At 42.4% G+C, this 18,393-nt stretch overlaps 1 protein-coding gene across 1 annotated transcript in view; it reads left to right on the top strand.

The window, feature by feature from the left end:
- HYDIN (HYDIN axonemal central pair apparatus protein) overlaps positions 1 to 18,393 on the top strand; it is an 84,245-nt gene that overhangs the window by 59,092 nt on the left and 6,760 nt on the right. Inside the window, exons 51-69 of the mRNA XM_075282213.1 lie at positions 1,963 to 2,122; positions 3,881 to 4,053; positions 4,262 to 4,460; positions 4,543 to 4,642; positions 4,765 to 4,864; positions 5,830 to 5,998; positions 6,358 to 6,599; positions 6,762 to 6,882; positions 7,146 to 7,350; positions 7,439 to 7,674; positions 13,394 to 13,545; positions 14,906 to 15,095; positions 15,265 to 15,379; positions 15,521 to 15,772; positions 15,856 to 16,002; positions 16,076 to 16,287; positions 16,427 to 16,587; positions 16,669 to 16,763; positions 17,356 to 17,566. Of these exons, the coding sequence (XP_075138314.1) occupies positions 1,963 to 2,122; positions 3,881 to 4,053; positions 4,262 to 4,460; positions 4,543 to 4,642; positions 4,765 to 4,864; positions 5,830 to 5,998; positions 6,358 to 6,599; positions 6,762 to 6,882; positions 7,146 to 7,350; positions 7,439 to 7,674; positions 13,394 to 13,545; positions 14,906 to 15,095; positions 15,265 to 15,379; positions 15,521 to 15,772; positions 15,856 to 16,002; positions 16,076 to 16,287; positions 16,427 to 16,587; positions 16,669 to 16,763; positions 17,356 to 17,566 (3,240 nt within the window). The remainder of the gene's footprint in view (positions 1 to 1,962; positions 2,123 to 3,880; positions 4,054 to 4,261; positions 4,461 to 4,542; positions 4,643 to 4,764; positions 4,865 to 5,829; positions 5,999 to 6,357; positions 6,600 to 6,761; positions 6,883 to 7,145; positions 7,351 to 7,438; positions 7,675 to 13,393; positions 13,546 to 14,905; positions 15,096 to 15,264; positions 15,380 to 15,520; positions 15,773 to 15,855; positions 16,003 to 16,075; positions 16,288 to 16,426; positions 16,588 to 16,668; positions 16,764 to 17,355; positions 17,567 to 18,393) is intronic.

Below are 18,393 nucleotides of genomic sequence, written 5' to 3'. Positions count from 1 at the left end.
ATAGGACTGTAATTTCTTGCACCAATATCTCTCCACTGTTAGAAGGGCCTTACAGCTCAGGATCATCACTGGGTTGTGAGGAATGTCCCTCCTGACTATACTTGTCCATAGGCTTGTACTGTCAGAGAGGAGGAATTCCTTAGAGCCCAATTATTATGCTGAGCTGTAAGACTCGCCCTTCTGACAGTGAGGAAGTATTTGTGCCGAAATTAACGACACCGATATCTCCAGCTCATACCGGGAAAGCGGAGAGTGAGTTGAATTCAGCACAAAATCAGCTTTCTAGCAGTATATAATACTGCACATCTACAAGGATGTGAAAGGTCCTTTCTAAAGAGGTTCTGTCACCGAGCCAAGTACAAAACGCTAAGTGACATATATCATTTTCATTTGATTACATTTTTTTTTTTTTAATCTGCCTCCCCCCTTCCCCCCATCTTCATTCAAAGTCACAGCCCCCTGGAAGGTTATATGTATAGGAGCAGCCTCTAAATGTATAGAGGAGATGTAACCTCTACTAATGATTCTGTCTATATGTTATTGCAAAAGTAACAAGGTGAATTGACAGGTCTCTGCTGATGCAGTCAAGGTAGTTATATAGGGTAAAACGTAACCTTTATTCAAAAAAGTGTAAAAAAAAAAAAAAGGGTGCATTAAAGGGGTTGTCCCATCACAAGGATCCTATCTATACTGCTTGTTAATGTGGATTTAAGACTTTTCCTAAATACACTGCTTCAGCAAAACTGCTTTGTTTGTCCACTATCTTACTTTATTCAATTCTTTGTGGCCACAGCCCTGACTTAGCTGCTCATGAGTCAAGTGATGTATCTGCTGCTCTCAGGGGGGAGGGAGGAGGGGCTAAGTGCAGAGAGTGAGCCTGTGTATCTAGCTATTCCTGTGTCTACACCACGTGACCTAGGTTCCTGTTAGTAGATAGGGGAGAGGAGCTGCTTTCATTTCTTCTGTTCTCCCAGTTATCAGGCTAGCTAATTCAATTGTGTTCATTATGGCAGAGACAGGCAGTCTCTGTATGTAACACAGAATGGAGTTGCTGCTGCCTGTACTTCATAGTCCAATATGGGTGGGCGGAGCTACACACTAATTTGGGGGCGGAGCTAAACGGCAGGTTGCATGTGAAACCCCGCCCACCAAATGATGCAAGAAACCAGGAAGAAAGAAGATTTTACAGGAGTAAAGACTGATGAGTATGTGAGGTGGGAATACCCCTTTAACTGTCTGATAATCCATTAGCTATATGTGTATGTAAACCCTCACATTTGTGATTCACTGAGAGTATACCAATAGAAGCCCCTCTGTTTGTAGTTTAATAACAGATACACTTTTTAAAGGGCTCAAAAAGAATTTAGATCTGCAGCAAACCAACTAAAAAGGGATGTCTAAGTTGGTCAGTCATATAGAAATTACTGACCAAGACCATAATAAATGTATGGAGTGCCATTTCCAACACCAAATATGACAATTAGAGTCAGGGATGAGTATAACAATTCATTCCCACTTATTCTATGCCCATGCTAAAAAGGCTGCAGAAAGTCAGCAGTTAACTAAAATATCTATGTATGGTCAAGAAAAAAAAATTGCTGACTGAGATCAAAGACATCCTACGTGAACAGCGCTAGACTAACTAAACTAGATATAGGAGCAGAAGTATATACTATATGCATCTTTATTTAAAACAGAGAAGTGCCCTAAAAAGGGCATACTACTGACCTCTAGTCTGGAGTCCAAGGGTGCATTCACCCTAAGTATACGCTGAGCTGATTCTGAACGTAAAACACGTTCAGAATCAGCGCGTACAAAGTGCTCCCCATTGAAATGAATGGACTGCTTTTTTCCCTATTGGTTTCAATGTGATACAGCTGTCAGTCAAAGACAAAGACACATCCATCAATGCAGCTATGAGGTATTGCAGATATTACTGTGCAATCTGCTTCCCCTTTACAGATATAAAGCTGGGCAATATCCAGAGAACATGGAAAAAGTGACGATCTCCAACGTGTCTCCCCTGGAATCTGAGGTCACATTCTGCTTCCAGTATGACATGAAAGCTGCAACCTTTATCCTGGACCCCCCAACCATGAGTCTGAAGCCCAAGGAAAAACAAGTAGGTTTTTAGGGACAGTATACACCCACATGCAACTAACAGCCCCCCCCCTTTCCAGAGAGTAATTTGATTTCTCACATGTCAGGAAAGGAAGACAATGTGATCTGTTATATCAGTGTTTGGATCTACTAAACTGACCATTCACGAATGACTATTATAGATTAGGAGTGGGCCTACTTGTGGTGTGTCAGTGATGTTATGTAGCCAGATTTCCGGAGGTGGATAGGATTGTCTATTTAATAGTCTCTAGGTTTTCTAACACTTTTGAGATTTCAGAAGCCATATAGTCATCCAGTGTTGTAATAAAGTTTATCATTACAGTACCCGTCAAAAGTTTGGACACACCTTTCGTCCCATGGTTTTTCTTGTTTATTTTTGTTTTCATCTTTGAAGACATAAAAACTATGAAGATACACATAATAAAGTAATAAACAAAAAAAGTGTTACACTAGGTTGACACTGGCATCGCTTCTCGGTTATTCGGGTCTCCTGATGGACCCAAACAACAGAGAGGCATACCACTAAAACAGCGATAACACAGAATTTGGTGGACCTCATTGACACTGGCTCCTAATGGAGACTCTATACAGAAAAGGACCTATCCAACCAACTTCTACAGAAGTATCAAATGGATAAAAGGATCCGCGCTTACCAACCGTAGTTCTTGTTTCATTCGTTTATTAAAGCCTCACACACAACTTCTTCAGGTGTACAAAGGACAGTATTGCATAGATACTGTGCTCTCAGTATCTATGCAATACTGTCCTTTGTACACCTGAAGAAGAAACCAGCTTCCGGTTTCAAAACGCGTTGTGTGTGAGGTTTTAATAAACAAATGAAACAAGAACTACGGTTGGTAAGCGCGGATCCTTTTATCCATTTGATACTTCTGTAGAAGTTGGTTGGATAGGTCCTTTTCTGTATAGTACCATGCATATGTGCTTTCACGGTTAAGATCTGCCAGCTACTAGCCATTTTGTCTGTGAAGTGATATTTGAGTGCTGTGATCATTTCACAGCGCTGAAAGGTGATTTATATGTTGAATAATACTTTGTGGAATCGCTTTAAAAGGGTAATGCACAAGCTGCCGCGCGGTGCTCTCTCTTGTGTTTTCTTCTAATGGAGACTCTGTCACAGATGGGAATGTACCCTGACAAAAAAACTGAATATGTTTTATATTTTAGATTCATCAAACTGGCCCCCTTTTGCTTTGTTGAGAGCTTTACACATTCCTGGCATTCTCTCAATCAGCTTCATGGGGTAGTCACCTGGAATGGTTTTCAATTAATAGGTATAACTTGTCTGGGGTTAATTTGTGGAATTCCTTGCTTTCCTAATGTGTTCGAGATCATCACTTGTGTTGTTCAAAGGTAGGATTGGTAGACAATTCCATCCACTGTTTAGCTATATTCAGCTACTGTTCTAATCCACATTATGACAAGAACGGCGGTCCATCATTACTTTAAGACATGAAGTCAGTCAGTCTGGTACATTTTAAGAACTTTGACGGTATCCTCAAATGCAGTAGTTAAAACCATTAAACCCTATAATGAAATTGGCTCTCATGAGTATGCAAAGCTGTCATCAATCTAAAATATAAATCATATTTATTGTTTACACTCCAAAGACATACTGATATGGAATTTAGACTGTGAGCCGTACTTGGGACAGTGAGTGATGACAATATCTGTAACATGCTCCGGAATATGTTGGCGTTATATACCGTAAACATTGATTCATCTGTCTGTTCTAACCTAGGAACTTTCCATATGGGCTTATCCTACCACTCCTGGGGTGTTTGAAGATAATATTGTGTGCTGCATTAAGGACAATCCTGAGCCAGTCATATTCCATGTGTGCTGCAGAGGTGTGCGCCCAGAACTTGAACTAGACCGCAAGCAGGTTCACTTTGAGAAAATACTGCTGCATCGGTGAGTAGATTCTTAAACTGTTAAAGGGGAGAAAGTGAAGCCAATAACTTATGCCCCTGCATGGCAGATCAAGTGGTGATTCCCACTGCTGTCTTTCAAGTTTATTTTTATGACTTCATCCAGAACTGTGACATGGAGAGGCATAGTAAGAGAATAAGCATTGATGTTGCAGTGTCTCCCAGGCTATTGATCTTCTATATGTTCACAGGAAGGACACCAAAACAGTGTTCCTCAGGAACAGCACCTTTTTACCAGCTGCCTGGAGGGTGACAGGTCTGGAGAACCTGGGCGATGATTTCTCTGTATCTCAGGACCAGGGTATTGTGGCACCTCGCTCAGAGTATGGCTTACAGCTTCACTTCAAGGCAGCCAAAGCCATCAACATCAAGAAGTTTATCCGTCTGGAGGTAATAGTGGTAGATAGCTGATATAGCTGTTTTGTTCAGGAGAGGCCATAAGTCATCTCGTGATCTGCTGTGTTTTTTGTAGGTTTCTGATGTTGAAAACATTCTGGGAATTGTCCAGCTTGAGAACATTCAAGTGTTTGCAGAGTCTTACGATGTGGCTCTAGATATCAGCTTCCCTAAAGGTAATTCTGTGCCCTAATGCCCTGATATTTTGATAGCACAATCACAAGATATGCATACTACTGAGGAAAGCTAGTAGTGGATGCTGTAAACACACCATTAAATCTGGGTGATGTCCCCACAGGCACAGATGGAGGCCTGGACTTTGGAGTGGTGAAGGTATTAGAAGAAACTAAACATACTCTTTCTTTGAAGAACAAGGGGAAGTATGAGATCGGCTTCAGGTAATTCAATGAAATGTGTGTACAGTGTTAACGTGTTGATAATAAAGGTCCATTACTACTCTGCTTACAGACTAACCCCCAGACCCTATCTGTGGGATTGACTGATGACTAGGTAATGATGAAACAGAGAGTTAGATACTGTATACTTAAAGGTAAGATGCAAAATAATACATTGAGAGAAAAAATCCTTATAAGGTTATGTTCACATCAGTACTGGAGTCTCCAGCACAGAGTCCAGCAGAAATCCTAGATAAAACAGTACCACAAGACCAGCTTTTTTCATCCCGTGAAAAATATTGGACACCCAACGGACCCCATCACAGAAATACCGCTTTCCTCACGTGCCACAATCCCCATTTGTACACATATGAGTCTGATGAGGGTCTAAGGACTGAAACGTCACTCAGTATCTACTACCTGCACTACTTGGAACTTTTTGTGGATACTCACCGTTTGATTGTTTTACTACATGCCTGAATGGTGAATAATGTAGTAATATCACAGCACTCATATAGGTTGCTTAAAGGGGTTTTCCGGGCAAAAAAAACTTCTTATTTTTTTTTTTTTTTTTTTTTAAAGGTCTGTTAGTGTTATTAATGGGTTAAAAGTGCATCCATATAGTTTTAGCAGTGTTTTTTTTTTTTTACATAGAATTATGTGATCTTCCACCAATATTTATAACAAGAAAGATAAGGCATAATATTCAAATGCAGAGGATAATAGCGATATTTCGGCTGTAAATACAAGCAAAATCTCAAGCAAAATCTGCTTTAGAGAGCCAGTGAGCTTGGGTGGAGATCCTGGCTGGAGGAGCATGTCCTCCTGTTGTAAGAATTTTGGCTTACAACCGGTGAATAAAACACTGAAGTTATTCTAATCTACAAGAGTGCAAAGTCTCTTCTTTGCTGTAAATGCTACATTATTCCAGCTCTCTGACCTATATCTCCCCATTTTCCTCTCAACAGTTTCTCCTTGGAAGCCCCTGCTCCAGGAATGCCTGACCTAAACTCCATCTTCTCCATCCTGCCACAGAAAGGGACCTTGAGCCCAAACGAGCGAGCCAGCCAAGTGCAGATTGTGTTCCAGGCCAAGAAGGAAGTGCAGATTATGGATAAACCGATCCTGAAATGTCAGGTATTCCACAGAGAATGTGAATGTTGTAGAGATGTTGGGGACTTCATATACACACACTTTCTGTTCATACTCAGTACACATTGTCTCACTACACACACAGTGGTGAAGTCTTTACTCTTTCTTGTATAGTGCCAACATATTCTGCAGCACTTTACAAATTATGTCCTTCACTGTCCCATAAAGGGCTTTAAATCTAAATTCAATATGTCTTTGGAGTGTAAGAGGAAACCCAAACACGAAGAACAGACAAACTTCTTGCAGATTCTCTCTCTAAACAATTATTTTCTATGCCTAAAACTCTGTCAAGTGGATGAACTTAATATACACATTACTGATGTTATATCTCTGACTTTCCGCAGGTTATTGAACCCAACCTGTCAGATGTTGGTGAGACAATAGCGAGTATCCCAATCCGTGTGTCTGTCTCTTCAGCGTTCGCCAAATACCACCTCTCGCCATCCTCAGACATTAACTTTGGAGCCATGGTGATGGGCAGTCGCAAGTTATGTTCATTTATTTTGGACAACTGTGGTTTGCTTGAATTTCGATTTAGCATCAGCAAGATGATCCGTGAGGTCATGATTCAGCCAGCCAAGAAGGGGTAAGGAGAACTCTTATGATTATGTCATCGTCATTCTCTGTACATAGATCTATCTCTGCTAATACACAGTGATGAGTTATTGTAGACAATTGTGAAGTCTGGCTGATCTGTCACCTCCTTACCATCATTCCATGAATCTATCAGCTCCTTTATGTTTCACAGGCCTGCTTATGGATCAAAGAGAGCTCGTTCCCGGGAGGGTTCTGGATCCAGTAGATCAGTTGCTGTGGGCAAAACAAAGCGTGCTGATTCCCAGCTGAAAGACATCAGCAATTCTGGGCAGGTATGTTGGTCCCTACATTGTCAGCTGAAATATTATTAGGGACATGGTTTAGTGTCTTAAATCTACAAATACAATGTTGAGAGCAGGTAATTCGCTCCAGTGACTGTGAAGATTGCAATTATCTGGAGTGGGAAAGTGGGAAACCATGGGGTCGTCACATATGGCTATGTACACATTTATACTCACAATAATTCTTCGGACTTCAAATGTGTAATATGTCATTTTCCATCAGTCTGTATATGATCAGGTAAAATTTTTCATAGGCTCGTCTTACACTGGGCATGTTTACGGTGTCACCTGGCTTTGGGACGATTCCTCCTGGGGGTCAGCAGATCATCAATGTGGAGTGTTTAGCTGACCAGCTGGGGAAAAGTGAGGAATTCCTGGCTCTTGATATTTCTGATCGAAACCCAGACGACCTACCTAATGGGATTCCTTTGCGTCTCCTGAGTGAAGTGTGCACTCCAGGTAAAGCTCAACCAGGGCCTCTGTTCATGCATAACTCACTGGAACCATACACACATATGCAGATAGTTTTCTTTGTCTCTGTGTCTAGGATTTGTCACGGACGATATTGCCAGTATATTTGAAGAACATCGAATTTTAGGGGATGTTAGAATCCTGCATTGTCTTCCACCTCTTCAGTCTGGTGGGATTTACCTGCAAGACGAGAACCGATTCTTATTCTGGAATGTGCTGGTGGGGCAAACATTCACTGCTCGCTTCAAGATTATCAACTCTGGGAAGGTTCCCTGTGATGTGGCTCTGACTGTAAAACCTCTGTCTGCTAAGGTAAAAGTATCATTGAAGCAACTATAGGGTTTAACTATGCGTATGACCTAGGGTTTAGGGAATTGACCAGTTACAGCAGACCCTTATAGTCCCATACTGCTGCCTATTGGGTTTCAGAAGATTACATATGATCTACTATACACTCACCGGCCACTTTATTAGGTACACCATGCTAGTAACGGGTTGGACCCCCTTTTGCCTCAATTCTTCGTGGCATAGATTCAACAAGGTGCTGGAAGCATTCCTCAGAGATTTTGGTCCATATTGACATGATGGCATCACACAGTTGCCGCAGATTTGTCGGCTGCACATCCATGATGCGAATCTCCCGTTCCACCACATCCCAAAGATGCTCTATTGGATTGAGATCTGGTAACTGTGGAGGCCATTGGAGTACAGTGAACTCATTGTCATGTTCAAGAAACCAGTCTGAGATGATTCCAGCTTTATGACATGGCGCATTATCCTGCTGAAAGTAGCCATCAGATGTTGGGTACATTGTGGTCATAAAGGGATGGACATGGTCAGCAACAATACTCAGGTAGGCTTTGGCGTTGCAACGATGCTCAATTGGTACCAAGGGGCCCAAAGAGTGCCAAGAAAATATTCCCCACACCATGACACCACCACCACCAGCCTGAACCGTTGATACAAGGCAGGATGGATCCATGCTTTCATGTTGTTGACGCCAAATTCTGACCCTACCATCCGAATGTCGCAGCAGAAATCGAGACTCATCAGACCAGGCAACGTTTTTCCAATCTTCAATTGTCCAATTTCGATGAGCTTGTGAAAATTGTAGCCTCAGTTTCCTGTTCTTAGCTGAAAGGAGTGGCACCCAGTGTGGTCTTCTGCTGCTGTAGCCCATCTGCCTCAAAGTTCGACGTACTGTGCGTTCAGAGATGCTCTTCTGGCTACCTTGGTTGTAACGGATGGCTATTTGAGTCACTGTTGCCTTTCTATCAGCTCGAACCAGTCTGGCCATTCTCCTTTGACCTCTGGCATCAACAACGCATTTCCGCCCACAGAACTGCCGCTCACTGAATGTTTTTTCTTTTTCGGACCATTCTCTGTAAACCCTAGAGATGGAAGCAAATTTGAAGAAAATCCAGCACTGCAGTCAGGTATCCGTATAAAATAAAACTTAACTTTTATTGACTTGTAGTTGCTACATTAAAAAACCTGTGTGCAGCAATAGGAGTAGCAGAAGCCTACGCGTTTCGGGATAGACCCTTACTCATGGCATACAGAGCTGTAATATGCTGCAATCTTATATAAAAATAAAAGAGACACACATAAAATCCAGGCCCCTCCCATCTGCACATAGGCAGGAAGTTAATTAATTAAGCAACATTTGTGATACATGCGATAAGTTGCAAGTGAAGCAGGAAAGAAAGCAGGCAAAGTCGGCTGATTATAGTCAAAATAGTTCAAACAGGTTAAGGTAAATAAATAAATAAATCATAATTTGTAGTGACATAAATAAAACGTGACATGACCAAGAGATGTAACATCTTCAGTACATAGTTGTGGCACCATACTGAAGAAACATAATGACAACATCCCTTTCTATGGTGCATAATGCACCAGGAGGATAGAGTACGTATTATACTGGGAAAAAAAAACAAAACACTGAGCTGAACACCGTACTGGAACATGAAAGTGTGATTTGTGTATGATGCTCCAAGAGGATAAGATAAGTATAACTACATTAAGAATTGCATGTGTATCATACTGGAAAGAAAAAGGAGAGGGAAAAAAAAAAAAAAAAAAAGGAAAAAATGAAATAAAAAAAAATAGGGATTTTTTTTTTCTTGAATAAAAAAAAAAAAAAATTTTTGAGAAAAAAATAAATAAAATTTATAGAAAAATAATAAATATTTGAAATGTATAATTGATGCATAAAGACTATAGGAATATAGGATGAATTGTTGCAGTTAGTACAATTAATAAATAAAAGCTAAGTCAGTACGGAAGTTCATTCCGTGGGGGAATCTAGTTTTGAGCATGAAAATCCAATTGGTTACCTCTATGTACGGGAACCAATAATACCTATATTCCATGGCCTCCCGAAGATACATAAAGACACCCTCCCTCCTCCCCTGAGACCAATAATCTCAGGGATTGGCTCGCTCAATGAACGAACATGCATGTGGGTTGACACTATACTACAACCTCTAGTCACACGAGTCCCAGGGTACATAAAGGACACCAAAGATCTTTTGGTGTCCTAGAAATTAAGTGTTAACAAGCAGTTGGACAGGTGTATCTAATAAAGTGGCCGGTGAGTGTAGGTATATTAGCTTATAATGCAATGATTTAAAAGAAACTGTCTGCTCTCCTGTGTGGTGTAGTATAGAGGATCTATCAGCTGTTTTACATGGTTTAGTATAGAGGATCTATCAGCTCTTTTACGTGGTGTAGTATAGAGGATCTATCAGCTCTTTTATGTGGTGTAGTATAGAGGATCTATCAGCTCCCATGTCCGGTGTAATAAAGAGTAACTCTCAGCTCTCATGTAAGGTGTAATATAGAGGATCTATCAGCTCTCCTGTGTGGTGTAGTATAGAGGATCTATCAGCTCTTTTATGTGGTGTAGTATAGAGGATCTTTAAGCTCCCATGTCCAGTGTAATAAAGAGTAACTCTCTGCTCTCCTGTAAGGTGTAGTATAGAGGATCTATCAGCTCTACTGTGTGGTGTAATATAAAGGTTCTATCAGTTCTCCTGTGTGGTGTAGTATAGAGGATCTGTCAGTTCTCCTGTGTGGTGTAGTATAGAGGATCTCTCAGTTCTCCTGTGTGGTGTAGTATAGAGGATCTCTCAGCTCTCCTGTGTGGTGTAGTATAGAGGATCTCTCAGCTCTCCTGTGTGGTGTAGTATAGAGGATCTCTCAGCTCTCCTGTGTGGTGTAGTATAGAGGATCTCTCAGCTCTCCTGTGTGGTGTAGTATAGAGGATCTCTCAGCTCTCCTGTGTGGTGTAGTATAGAGGATCTGTCAGCTCTCCTGTGTGGTGTAGTATAGAGGATCTGTCAGTTCTCCTGTGTGGTGTAGTATAGAGGATCTGTCAGTTCTCCTGTGTGGTGTAGTATAGAGGATCTGTCAGTTCTCCTGTGTGGTGTAGTATAGAGGATCTGTCAGCTCTCCTGTGTGGTGTAGTATAGAGGATCTGTCAGTTCTCCTGTGTGGTGTAGTATAGAGGATCTGTCAGTTCTCCTGTGTGATGTAGTATAGAGGATCTGTCAGTTCTCCTGTGTGGTGTAGTATAGAGGATCTGTCAGCTCTCCTGTGTGGTGTAGTATAGAGGATCTGTCAGTTCTCCTGTGTGGTGTAGTATAGAGGATCTGTCAGCTCTCCTGTGTGGTGTAGTATAGAGGATCTGTCAGTTCTCCTGTGTGGTGTAGTATAGAGGATCTGTCAGTTCTCCTGTGTGGTGTAGTATAGAGGATCTGTCAGTTCTCCTGTGTGGTGTAGTATAGAGGATCTGTCAGTTCTCCTGTGTGATGTAGTATAGAGGATCTGTCAGTTCTCCTGTGTGGTGTAGTATAGAGGATCTGTCAGTTCTCCTGTGTGGTGTAGTATAGAGGATCTGTCAGCTCTCTTGTGTAGTTTAGTATAGAAGATCTGTCAGTTCTCCTGTGTGGTGTAGTATAGAGGATCTTTGAGCTCTCCTTTGTAGTGTAGTATAGAGTATCTGTCAGTTCTCCTGTGTGGTGTAATATAGAGGATCTTTGAGCTCTCCTTTGTAGTGTAGTATAGAGGATCTGTCAGCTCTCCTGTGTGATGTAGTATAGAGGATCTGTCAGTTCTCCTGTGTGGTGTAGTATAGAGGATCTGTCAGCTCTCCTGTGTGGGGTAGTATAGAGGATCTGTCAGCTCTCCTGTGTGATGTAGTATAGAGGATCTGTCAGTTCTCCTGTGTGGTGTAGTATAGAGGATCTGTCAGCTCTCCTGTGTGGAGTAGTATAGAGGATCTGTCAGCTCTCCTGTGTGGTGTAGTATAGAGGATCTGTCAGTTCTCCTGTGTGATGTAGTATAGAGGATCTGTCAGTTCTCCTGTGTGGTGTAGTATAGAGGATCTGTCAGTTCTCCTGTGTGGTGTAGTATAGAGGATCTGTCAGTTCTCCTGTGTGGTGTAGTATAGAGGATCTGTCAGTTCTCCTGTGTGGTGTAGTATAGAGGATCTCTCAGCTCTCCTGTGTGGTGTAGTATAGAGGATCTCTCAGCTCTCCTGTGTGGTGTAGTATAGAGGATCTGTCAGTTCTCCTGTGTGATGTAGTATAGAGGATCTGTCAGTTCTCCTGTGTGGTGTAGTATAGAGGATCTGTCAGTTCTCCTGTGTGGTGTAGTATAGAGGATCTGTCAGTTCTCCTGTGTGGTGTAGTATAGAGGATCTGTCAGTTCTCCTGTGTGGTGTAGTATAGAGGATCTGTCAGTTCTCCTGTGTGGTGTAGTATAGAGGATCTGTCAGCTCTCCTTTGTGGTGTAGTATAGAGGATCTGTCAGCTCTCCTGTGTGATGTAATATAGAGGATCTGTCAGCTCTCCTGTGTGGTGTAGTATAGAGGATCTGTCAGCTCTCCTGTGTGGTGTAGTATAGAGGATCTGTCAGCTCTCTTGTGTGATGTAGTATAGAGGATCTGTCAGTTCTCCTGTGTGGTGTAGTATAGAGGATCTGTCAGCTCTCCTGTGTGGTGTAGTATAGAGGATCTGTCAGTTCTCTTGTGTGATGTAGTATAGAGGATCTGTCAGTTCTCCTGTGTGGTGTAATATAGAGGATCTGTCAGCTCTCCTGTGTGGTGTAGTATAGAGGATCTGTCAGTTCTCCTGTGTGATGTAGTATAGAGGATCTGTCAGTTCTCTTGTGTGATGTAGTATAGAGGATCTGTCAGTTCTCCTGTGTGGTGTAGTATAGAGGATCTGTCAGCTCTCCTGTGTGGTTTAGTATAGAGGATCTTTGAGCTCTCCTTTGTAGTGTAGTATAGAGGATCTTTGAGCTCTCCTTTGTAGTGTAGTATAGAGTATCTGTCAGTTCTCCTGTGTGGTGTAGTATAGAGGATCTGTCAGTTCTCCTGTGTGGTGTAGTATAGAGGATCTGTCAGCTCTCTTGTGTGGTTTAGTATAGAGTATCTGTCAGTTCTCCTGTGTGGTGTAGTATAGAGGTCTTGTCAGCTCCTTCAGCTTTTCTGCTTAGTATGGAGGATCTGTGATCTCTCCTGCATAATGTAGTATAAAGGACTTATTGGATCTGTCAGTTCTCTTGTGTGGTGTAGTATAGAGGATCTGTCAGCTCTCCTGTGTGGTGTAGTATAGAGGATCTGTCAGCTCTCTTGTGTGGTTTAGTATAGAGGATCTTTGAGCTCTCCTGTGTGGTGTAGTATAGAGGATCTGTCAGTTCTCCTGTGTGATGTAGTATAGAGGATCTGTCAGTTCTCCTGTGTGGTGTAGTATAGAGGATCTGTCAGCTCTCCTGTGTGGTGTAGTATAGAGGATCTGTCAGCTCTCTTGTGTGGTTTAGTATAGAGGATCTTTGAGCTCTCCTTTGTAGTGTAGTATAGAGTATCTGTCAGTTCTCCTGTGTGGTGTAGTTTAAAGGACCTGTTGGCTCTCCTGAGTTGGTGTAGTGTCATCTCTGCTATGCAATGCAGTATAACAGATATCAACTGATATTCTTATTATAGGTTAATACTGAACTCCACAACTAACTTTTATTTTTCTAGTCTGTGGCAAGAATCACTGACATCTTTGAAGTCCGGCCTCCACGAATGAGTATACCAAGCCATAGTCACAGCTATGCCAGTGTCTCCTTCACCCCACAGAGTATGCAGAGCTACCAATGTTCATTTGAGGCGACTGTTGAGGGGTTTGCAAGGTACATGTTTTGCTTTAATGCAGATTTGGACTTTAAAGTGTATCTAAACTTTTAAACAATGTTTGAATTTCTGGGAGGATTTGTGTCACGGATAAAGGTTGCAGTTGTACCTGTACTATTTCCAGAGATATCACTGGTTGAAAATACCTTCAAGATTAAGATATTTATATGCAGCTCCTCTTTTATATGACACCAGTAGCAAGTTTCTATGTTATATAGTGCCCAAGATTGGAAGATTATGAAGATAATCTGTTTTCCCTTAGCCCAAACAGCAGCACAAGATGGGGTATTCTTGCCCCTGTGTGCAGTTAGGACAGGTGGAATCTTTAATTAACTAACAGCTTTTCCCCTATAAGAGGCCTAGAGACCTCCTCCCCCCTGTGTTAGTCCAAAAGTATACAAATATACAATAACCCAACCTTACAATAATTAATGGGAGGGAGCCTTGTGCTGCTTTTTGGGCTAAAGGAAAACAGATAATCTTCATAATCTTCCATTCCCCCTACGCCCAACAGCAGCACAAGATGGGGCTTTAGCAAGTATCACGTCTATTAGGGTGGGTGGGTGGTCTTGGCAGGCCGATGCCAAGACAGACTGCCCAAAGGCTACAGAGTCCGCAGAGCGCCAATCTAACCTATAGTGTTTGGCAAAGGTCAGCTGCGAACTCCAGGAGGCAGCGGCATATATCTGTTGCAAGGAAAGTGAACATCTTTCTGCCCAGGAAGTCGCCACTGCTCTGGTGGTGTGGGCATGGACGAACTCCGGCACAGGCAGGTCCTGAGCATGAAGGGAGCAGATGATGGCTTCCCTTCATAAATCCATGTGGTTGGTGACAAGGAGCAGGCTGTAATGTGTTCACTTTGCTTAGTGCAAACACTGACAGCCTGGTGTGTGGCCAGAGCCGCTATGTGGCATCACTCTTAAAGGACAATTATTGAGCGGGAGCATTAACAGGAGCACTTGTTCCCAATAATTGCCCTGAATATTGGGCAGGGTAATAGGACCTTAAAGTGGTTATATCTGGGCAAAGTTTGCAATGCAAAACATAAAGCTGGTAGCTATTAGAGATGAGCGAACACTGTTCGGATCAGCTGATCCGAACAGCACGCTCCCATAGAAAAGAATGGAAGCACCTGGCACGCAGACTTTGCCGGCGGCCGGCCGCTTAACCCCCTGCGTGCCGGCCGCTTCCATTCATTTCTATGGGAGCGTGCTGTGAGCGTGCTGTTCGGAACGGCTGTTCCGAACAGTGTTCGCTCATTTCTAGTAGCTACAGGTATGTGTGAGGGGTTTTGATGTGAGTAGTATGTTGCCTCATTGCCTTTAGTTAACACTTTTTCTCTGCTGTTGTTCTTCTTAGTGCGCTTTCTAAATCCCGGAATTTGACCTTTGACATCAGTGGAGAGGGCAACCTTCCCCGTATTACCATCCTGCGGCCAGCATTGCGCAACAAACGTGGAAACCCAGTTCTGCTTTTCCAACGACTTCTGATTGGCCAGAGCCAACAATTGCCTCTTGTCTTAAAAAACGAAGGCTCTGTCCCTGCAAAGGTAGGCAGGTGGCAGCATATCATGTCATCTTCCCATTTATATTCTGTTTCAGTCTCCTCTATGTTATAGTAGCATGTACTGGATGAGTATGTGCTTCTGGGCCCAGTGTATAATAACTCAGCATTGTATTGTCATATTGCCTATATTAATTACTTGCTTCTTCACCTAGCTGAATATTGATTTGCCAGAAGATGGATTAACATTTTGTTTAAAGCCAAAACCGAACACTAAATGCATCTATCCTGCCTGGACGGAAACAGGACATCTAGAGACATTGGAAACAGGTATTTGCACACGGTTACAGTTGAAGAACAGGTGTATACTACTAAATGCACCTCTTAGTGTATCTGACACTCTGTTTATAACTGGTCTAGTAAACACTTTAGAAATCGTGGATTCATCTTGTCTTTCCACCTGTCTAATAGGGCACCATGCTCACACTGCCTCTCTAATCTTACATCCTGGAGAGACTGGCGAGTTCGTAGTCGTGTTCTGTCCTCATGAGCCTCAGCGCTATGAGGGTGCTCTGTTCCTGTCAGTGCTGGATAATCAGTATGAAAAAAGCTGTGTGCAACTTGTGGGTGAAGGTTATAAGGAAGACTTAACCCTAGATAACATCCATAGTCCTGGTGAGCTAGTTACCCTGGAAGGGCAGCTGGAAGACGATGTGGTGGAAGGTGAGGATGTGATCGTATGGAAAATTGCTGCTAGCTCATACTTTGCTTGCACCTCTTCATGTGTAATCTCTTATTCCTTACAGCTGCCCGTACTGAGCACATAGTCTTTGGTGATTGTTACATAGGACATCAATACCATGTAACTTTTACCATGACAAACCGCAGCCAAACAGATGCCATGAAGTTTGAGTGGCTATTAGATACGCCTCTCGAGTTCTCCCCTAAGGTAGGTCACATGACTGTATTCCATATCCCACTGCAGCTCTAAGGTTAAATCTAATTGTCAATCCTGCCAACAGGTAGGACACATTCACGCTGGGTGTTCCAAAGATGTCACTGTCACCCTAATGTCAAATGTGGCTGTGACATTAAAAAAGTCTCCGGTAAAATGTAAGGTGACCCGAATCTCTTTCCCGTGTCCCCTCGATCAAGTGGCTGACTGGGATGACAGAATGAGGACAGTGATCTGGGTGGACAGTAGTAAAGGAGCAACTGGCAAGCATCCAAAGAAGAAGGTAAGGTGGACCCCGAAACTTCACATGAATCTTTACTTATATTTGACTGATCTATTCACTTACTAAAGGAAACGCACACGACTAGAAATCCAGTTCACACAACTGCAGTATTTCTTCATGATATGATGTCTGTTTGCAGGTAATTGAGACTGATCCAGAACCCGCTTACATGGTTCTCAATGAGGAGGTCCGAGAACTGGAGCTGCTGGTTACTGGTACTGTGGATTATGCCCGCTATGTAGCCAAGTGTGAAGCTGTGCACTTCAAAGACACACTACTGTATCAGACACGTGTGTACAAGTAAGTGGGATTGAGGGAAATGGCAAAAGGGTAGTGTCACACCGTGTCCATTAGCTTATAGACGCCACTCCATTTCTGCAGGTTTCTCATGCAGAATACTGGAACAGTCCAGCTGCAGTTCTTCTGGCAGGTCCAAGCAGAGGGTCAGAGAAAACAAGGACAGGATGACACAGGCGGTAGGTGCAAGTCTTTGGTAAGTTAGTGGCTTTACTCCTCTTAACGGGAACCTGTCAGGGTGATTTAGGTTCTTATGGATTAGTGTTTTAGTGTTCTAAATTGCCTTGTTATAATGCCAGAGATGTACACCCAAGTTTCACTGTGGATGTGCACTGAAACCCAGGCCCAGGTAGTCCTTTTGCTTCATGGAAGCACTGTGTAGATGCAGGCAGTACAGCGGATAGGTGAGTGTACAATTTTTTTTTAATGCAGTCATTAATTGTGTTATAACAGGGAAATTTGGAATAGTAAACTCCCAGTCTGTAAGGACCTTTGGGTGGCTTAGTGTCCCAAATTGCCCTGACAAATTCCCTTTAAGCTGGACATACACATAACGGAACCTAGTATTGATCATGCATCCTTGAAAACGGTTAAATTACAAAATAAACTCTGATTTTTCTTAATTCAGACGTGCATTGAATATTAAGAAAACATCAGGCTACAGGTTCAGTTTCGCTCAGGGATCCCAGAGTCTGTATGTTTCCAAATGCCTATTATCTTGTAAAATTACACCGGTAGACCTCATATGGTATTGCTTTACATTATTAACAGAGCCCCTTGGCACTTCACGTAGCTCTTCCATCAACAGCCGTCCATCCAGTGCCCTAGAAAGTTTATCCTCGCTGCAGCCTGTACTTGCAGAGGCCTCTTCGTTCAGTGTGCAGCCAAACAGTGGCATCATCCCAGCTGGGGAAAAGCAAGAGTTCCTTATCAAGTTTTCACCTACACAAGTTGGAGAGTTTGAAGGGTGTCTGAACTGCAGGTAAGATAGCAACTGATGATGGATATATGTGTGAATCTAAACTCCATGAGCTCTGTTTCATGAATATAAATGTATGAACTCCAGCTGCATTATCTGGCACCATATCACACTGTTAAATTTACCATGTGTCCTTCCTGCAGTGACACATACTGTATACATATTGTTGATAGCAGAAAAGCCACAAGTAAACCCTAGCCGTTTTAGTTTCAAAGGTATTTATTAAATTATAATATAGAAAACATAGTAAACAGTATATCAAACAAAATCAGTCATTATTTGACAAAAAGTGTATAACACCTATCAAGGACAGCAGCACATATCAAATGGTAGCGTACATAGAAACATGGGGTAAACAAGATAAAAGCTGAAAACATAAAAAACAACCTGGGTCAGGGGAGGAGAGTAGCGCTACAATGAGCAAAGGTAATAAACAGTGACATCCAAGGACCCAACAAAGAGGAGAAATGAGGGGGAGTAAGGACTCAATCCAGACACTGGACTAATGCTGGAGACAATATGGAAGACCTGGGATGCGAGACCTGTTGACCTAAGGAGCCCAAAACTTGTCAAAGGTCGGGCTGGTATCAGAGATAATGGAATTAATCTTCTCATGAAGCATAATGGTATCAACCCGTCGCATGACCTCAGCCACTGAGAGAAATGTTTCTGGGCGATTAATAAAATATACTGGAGTAGTTTAAATTGTGTATATTGCAAATTAGAGGGCTTGAGGTTGAGAAGAAATGTAGGAGCCTGAAGTGGGAAAGATTGTCCAAAAAGCTGTTGCGTGATCCTGTGGATAGCCAGCCAATGGCGTCGGGCATGAG

The sequence above is a fragment of the Leptodactylus fuscus genome, chromosome 7 (assembly GCF_031893055.1).
Source record: "Leptodactylus fuscus isolate aLepFus1 chromosome 7, aLepFus1.hap2, whole genome shotgun sequence".
NCBI classification, from domain to species: domain Eukaryota; kingdom Metazoa; phylum Chordata; class Amphibia; order Anura; family Leptodactylidae; genus Leptodactylus; species Leptodactylus fuscus.
The sequence above is the reverse complement of the archived record's forward strand: the minus strand, read 5'-3'. Positions and strand labels throughout refer to the sequence as shown.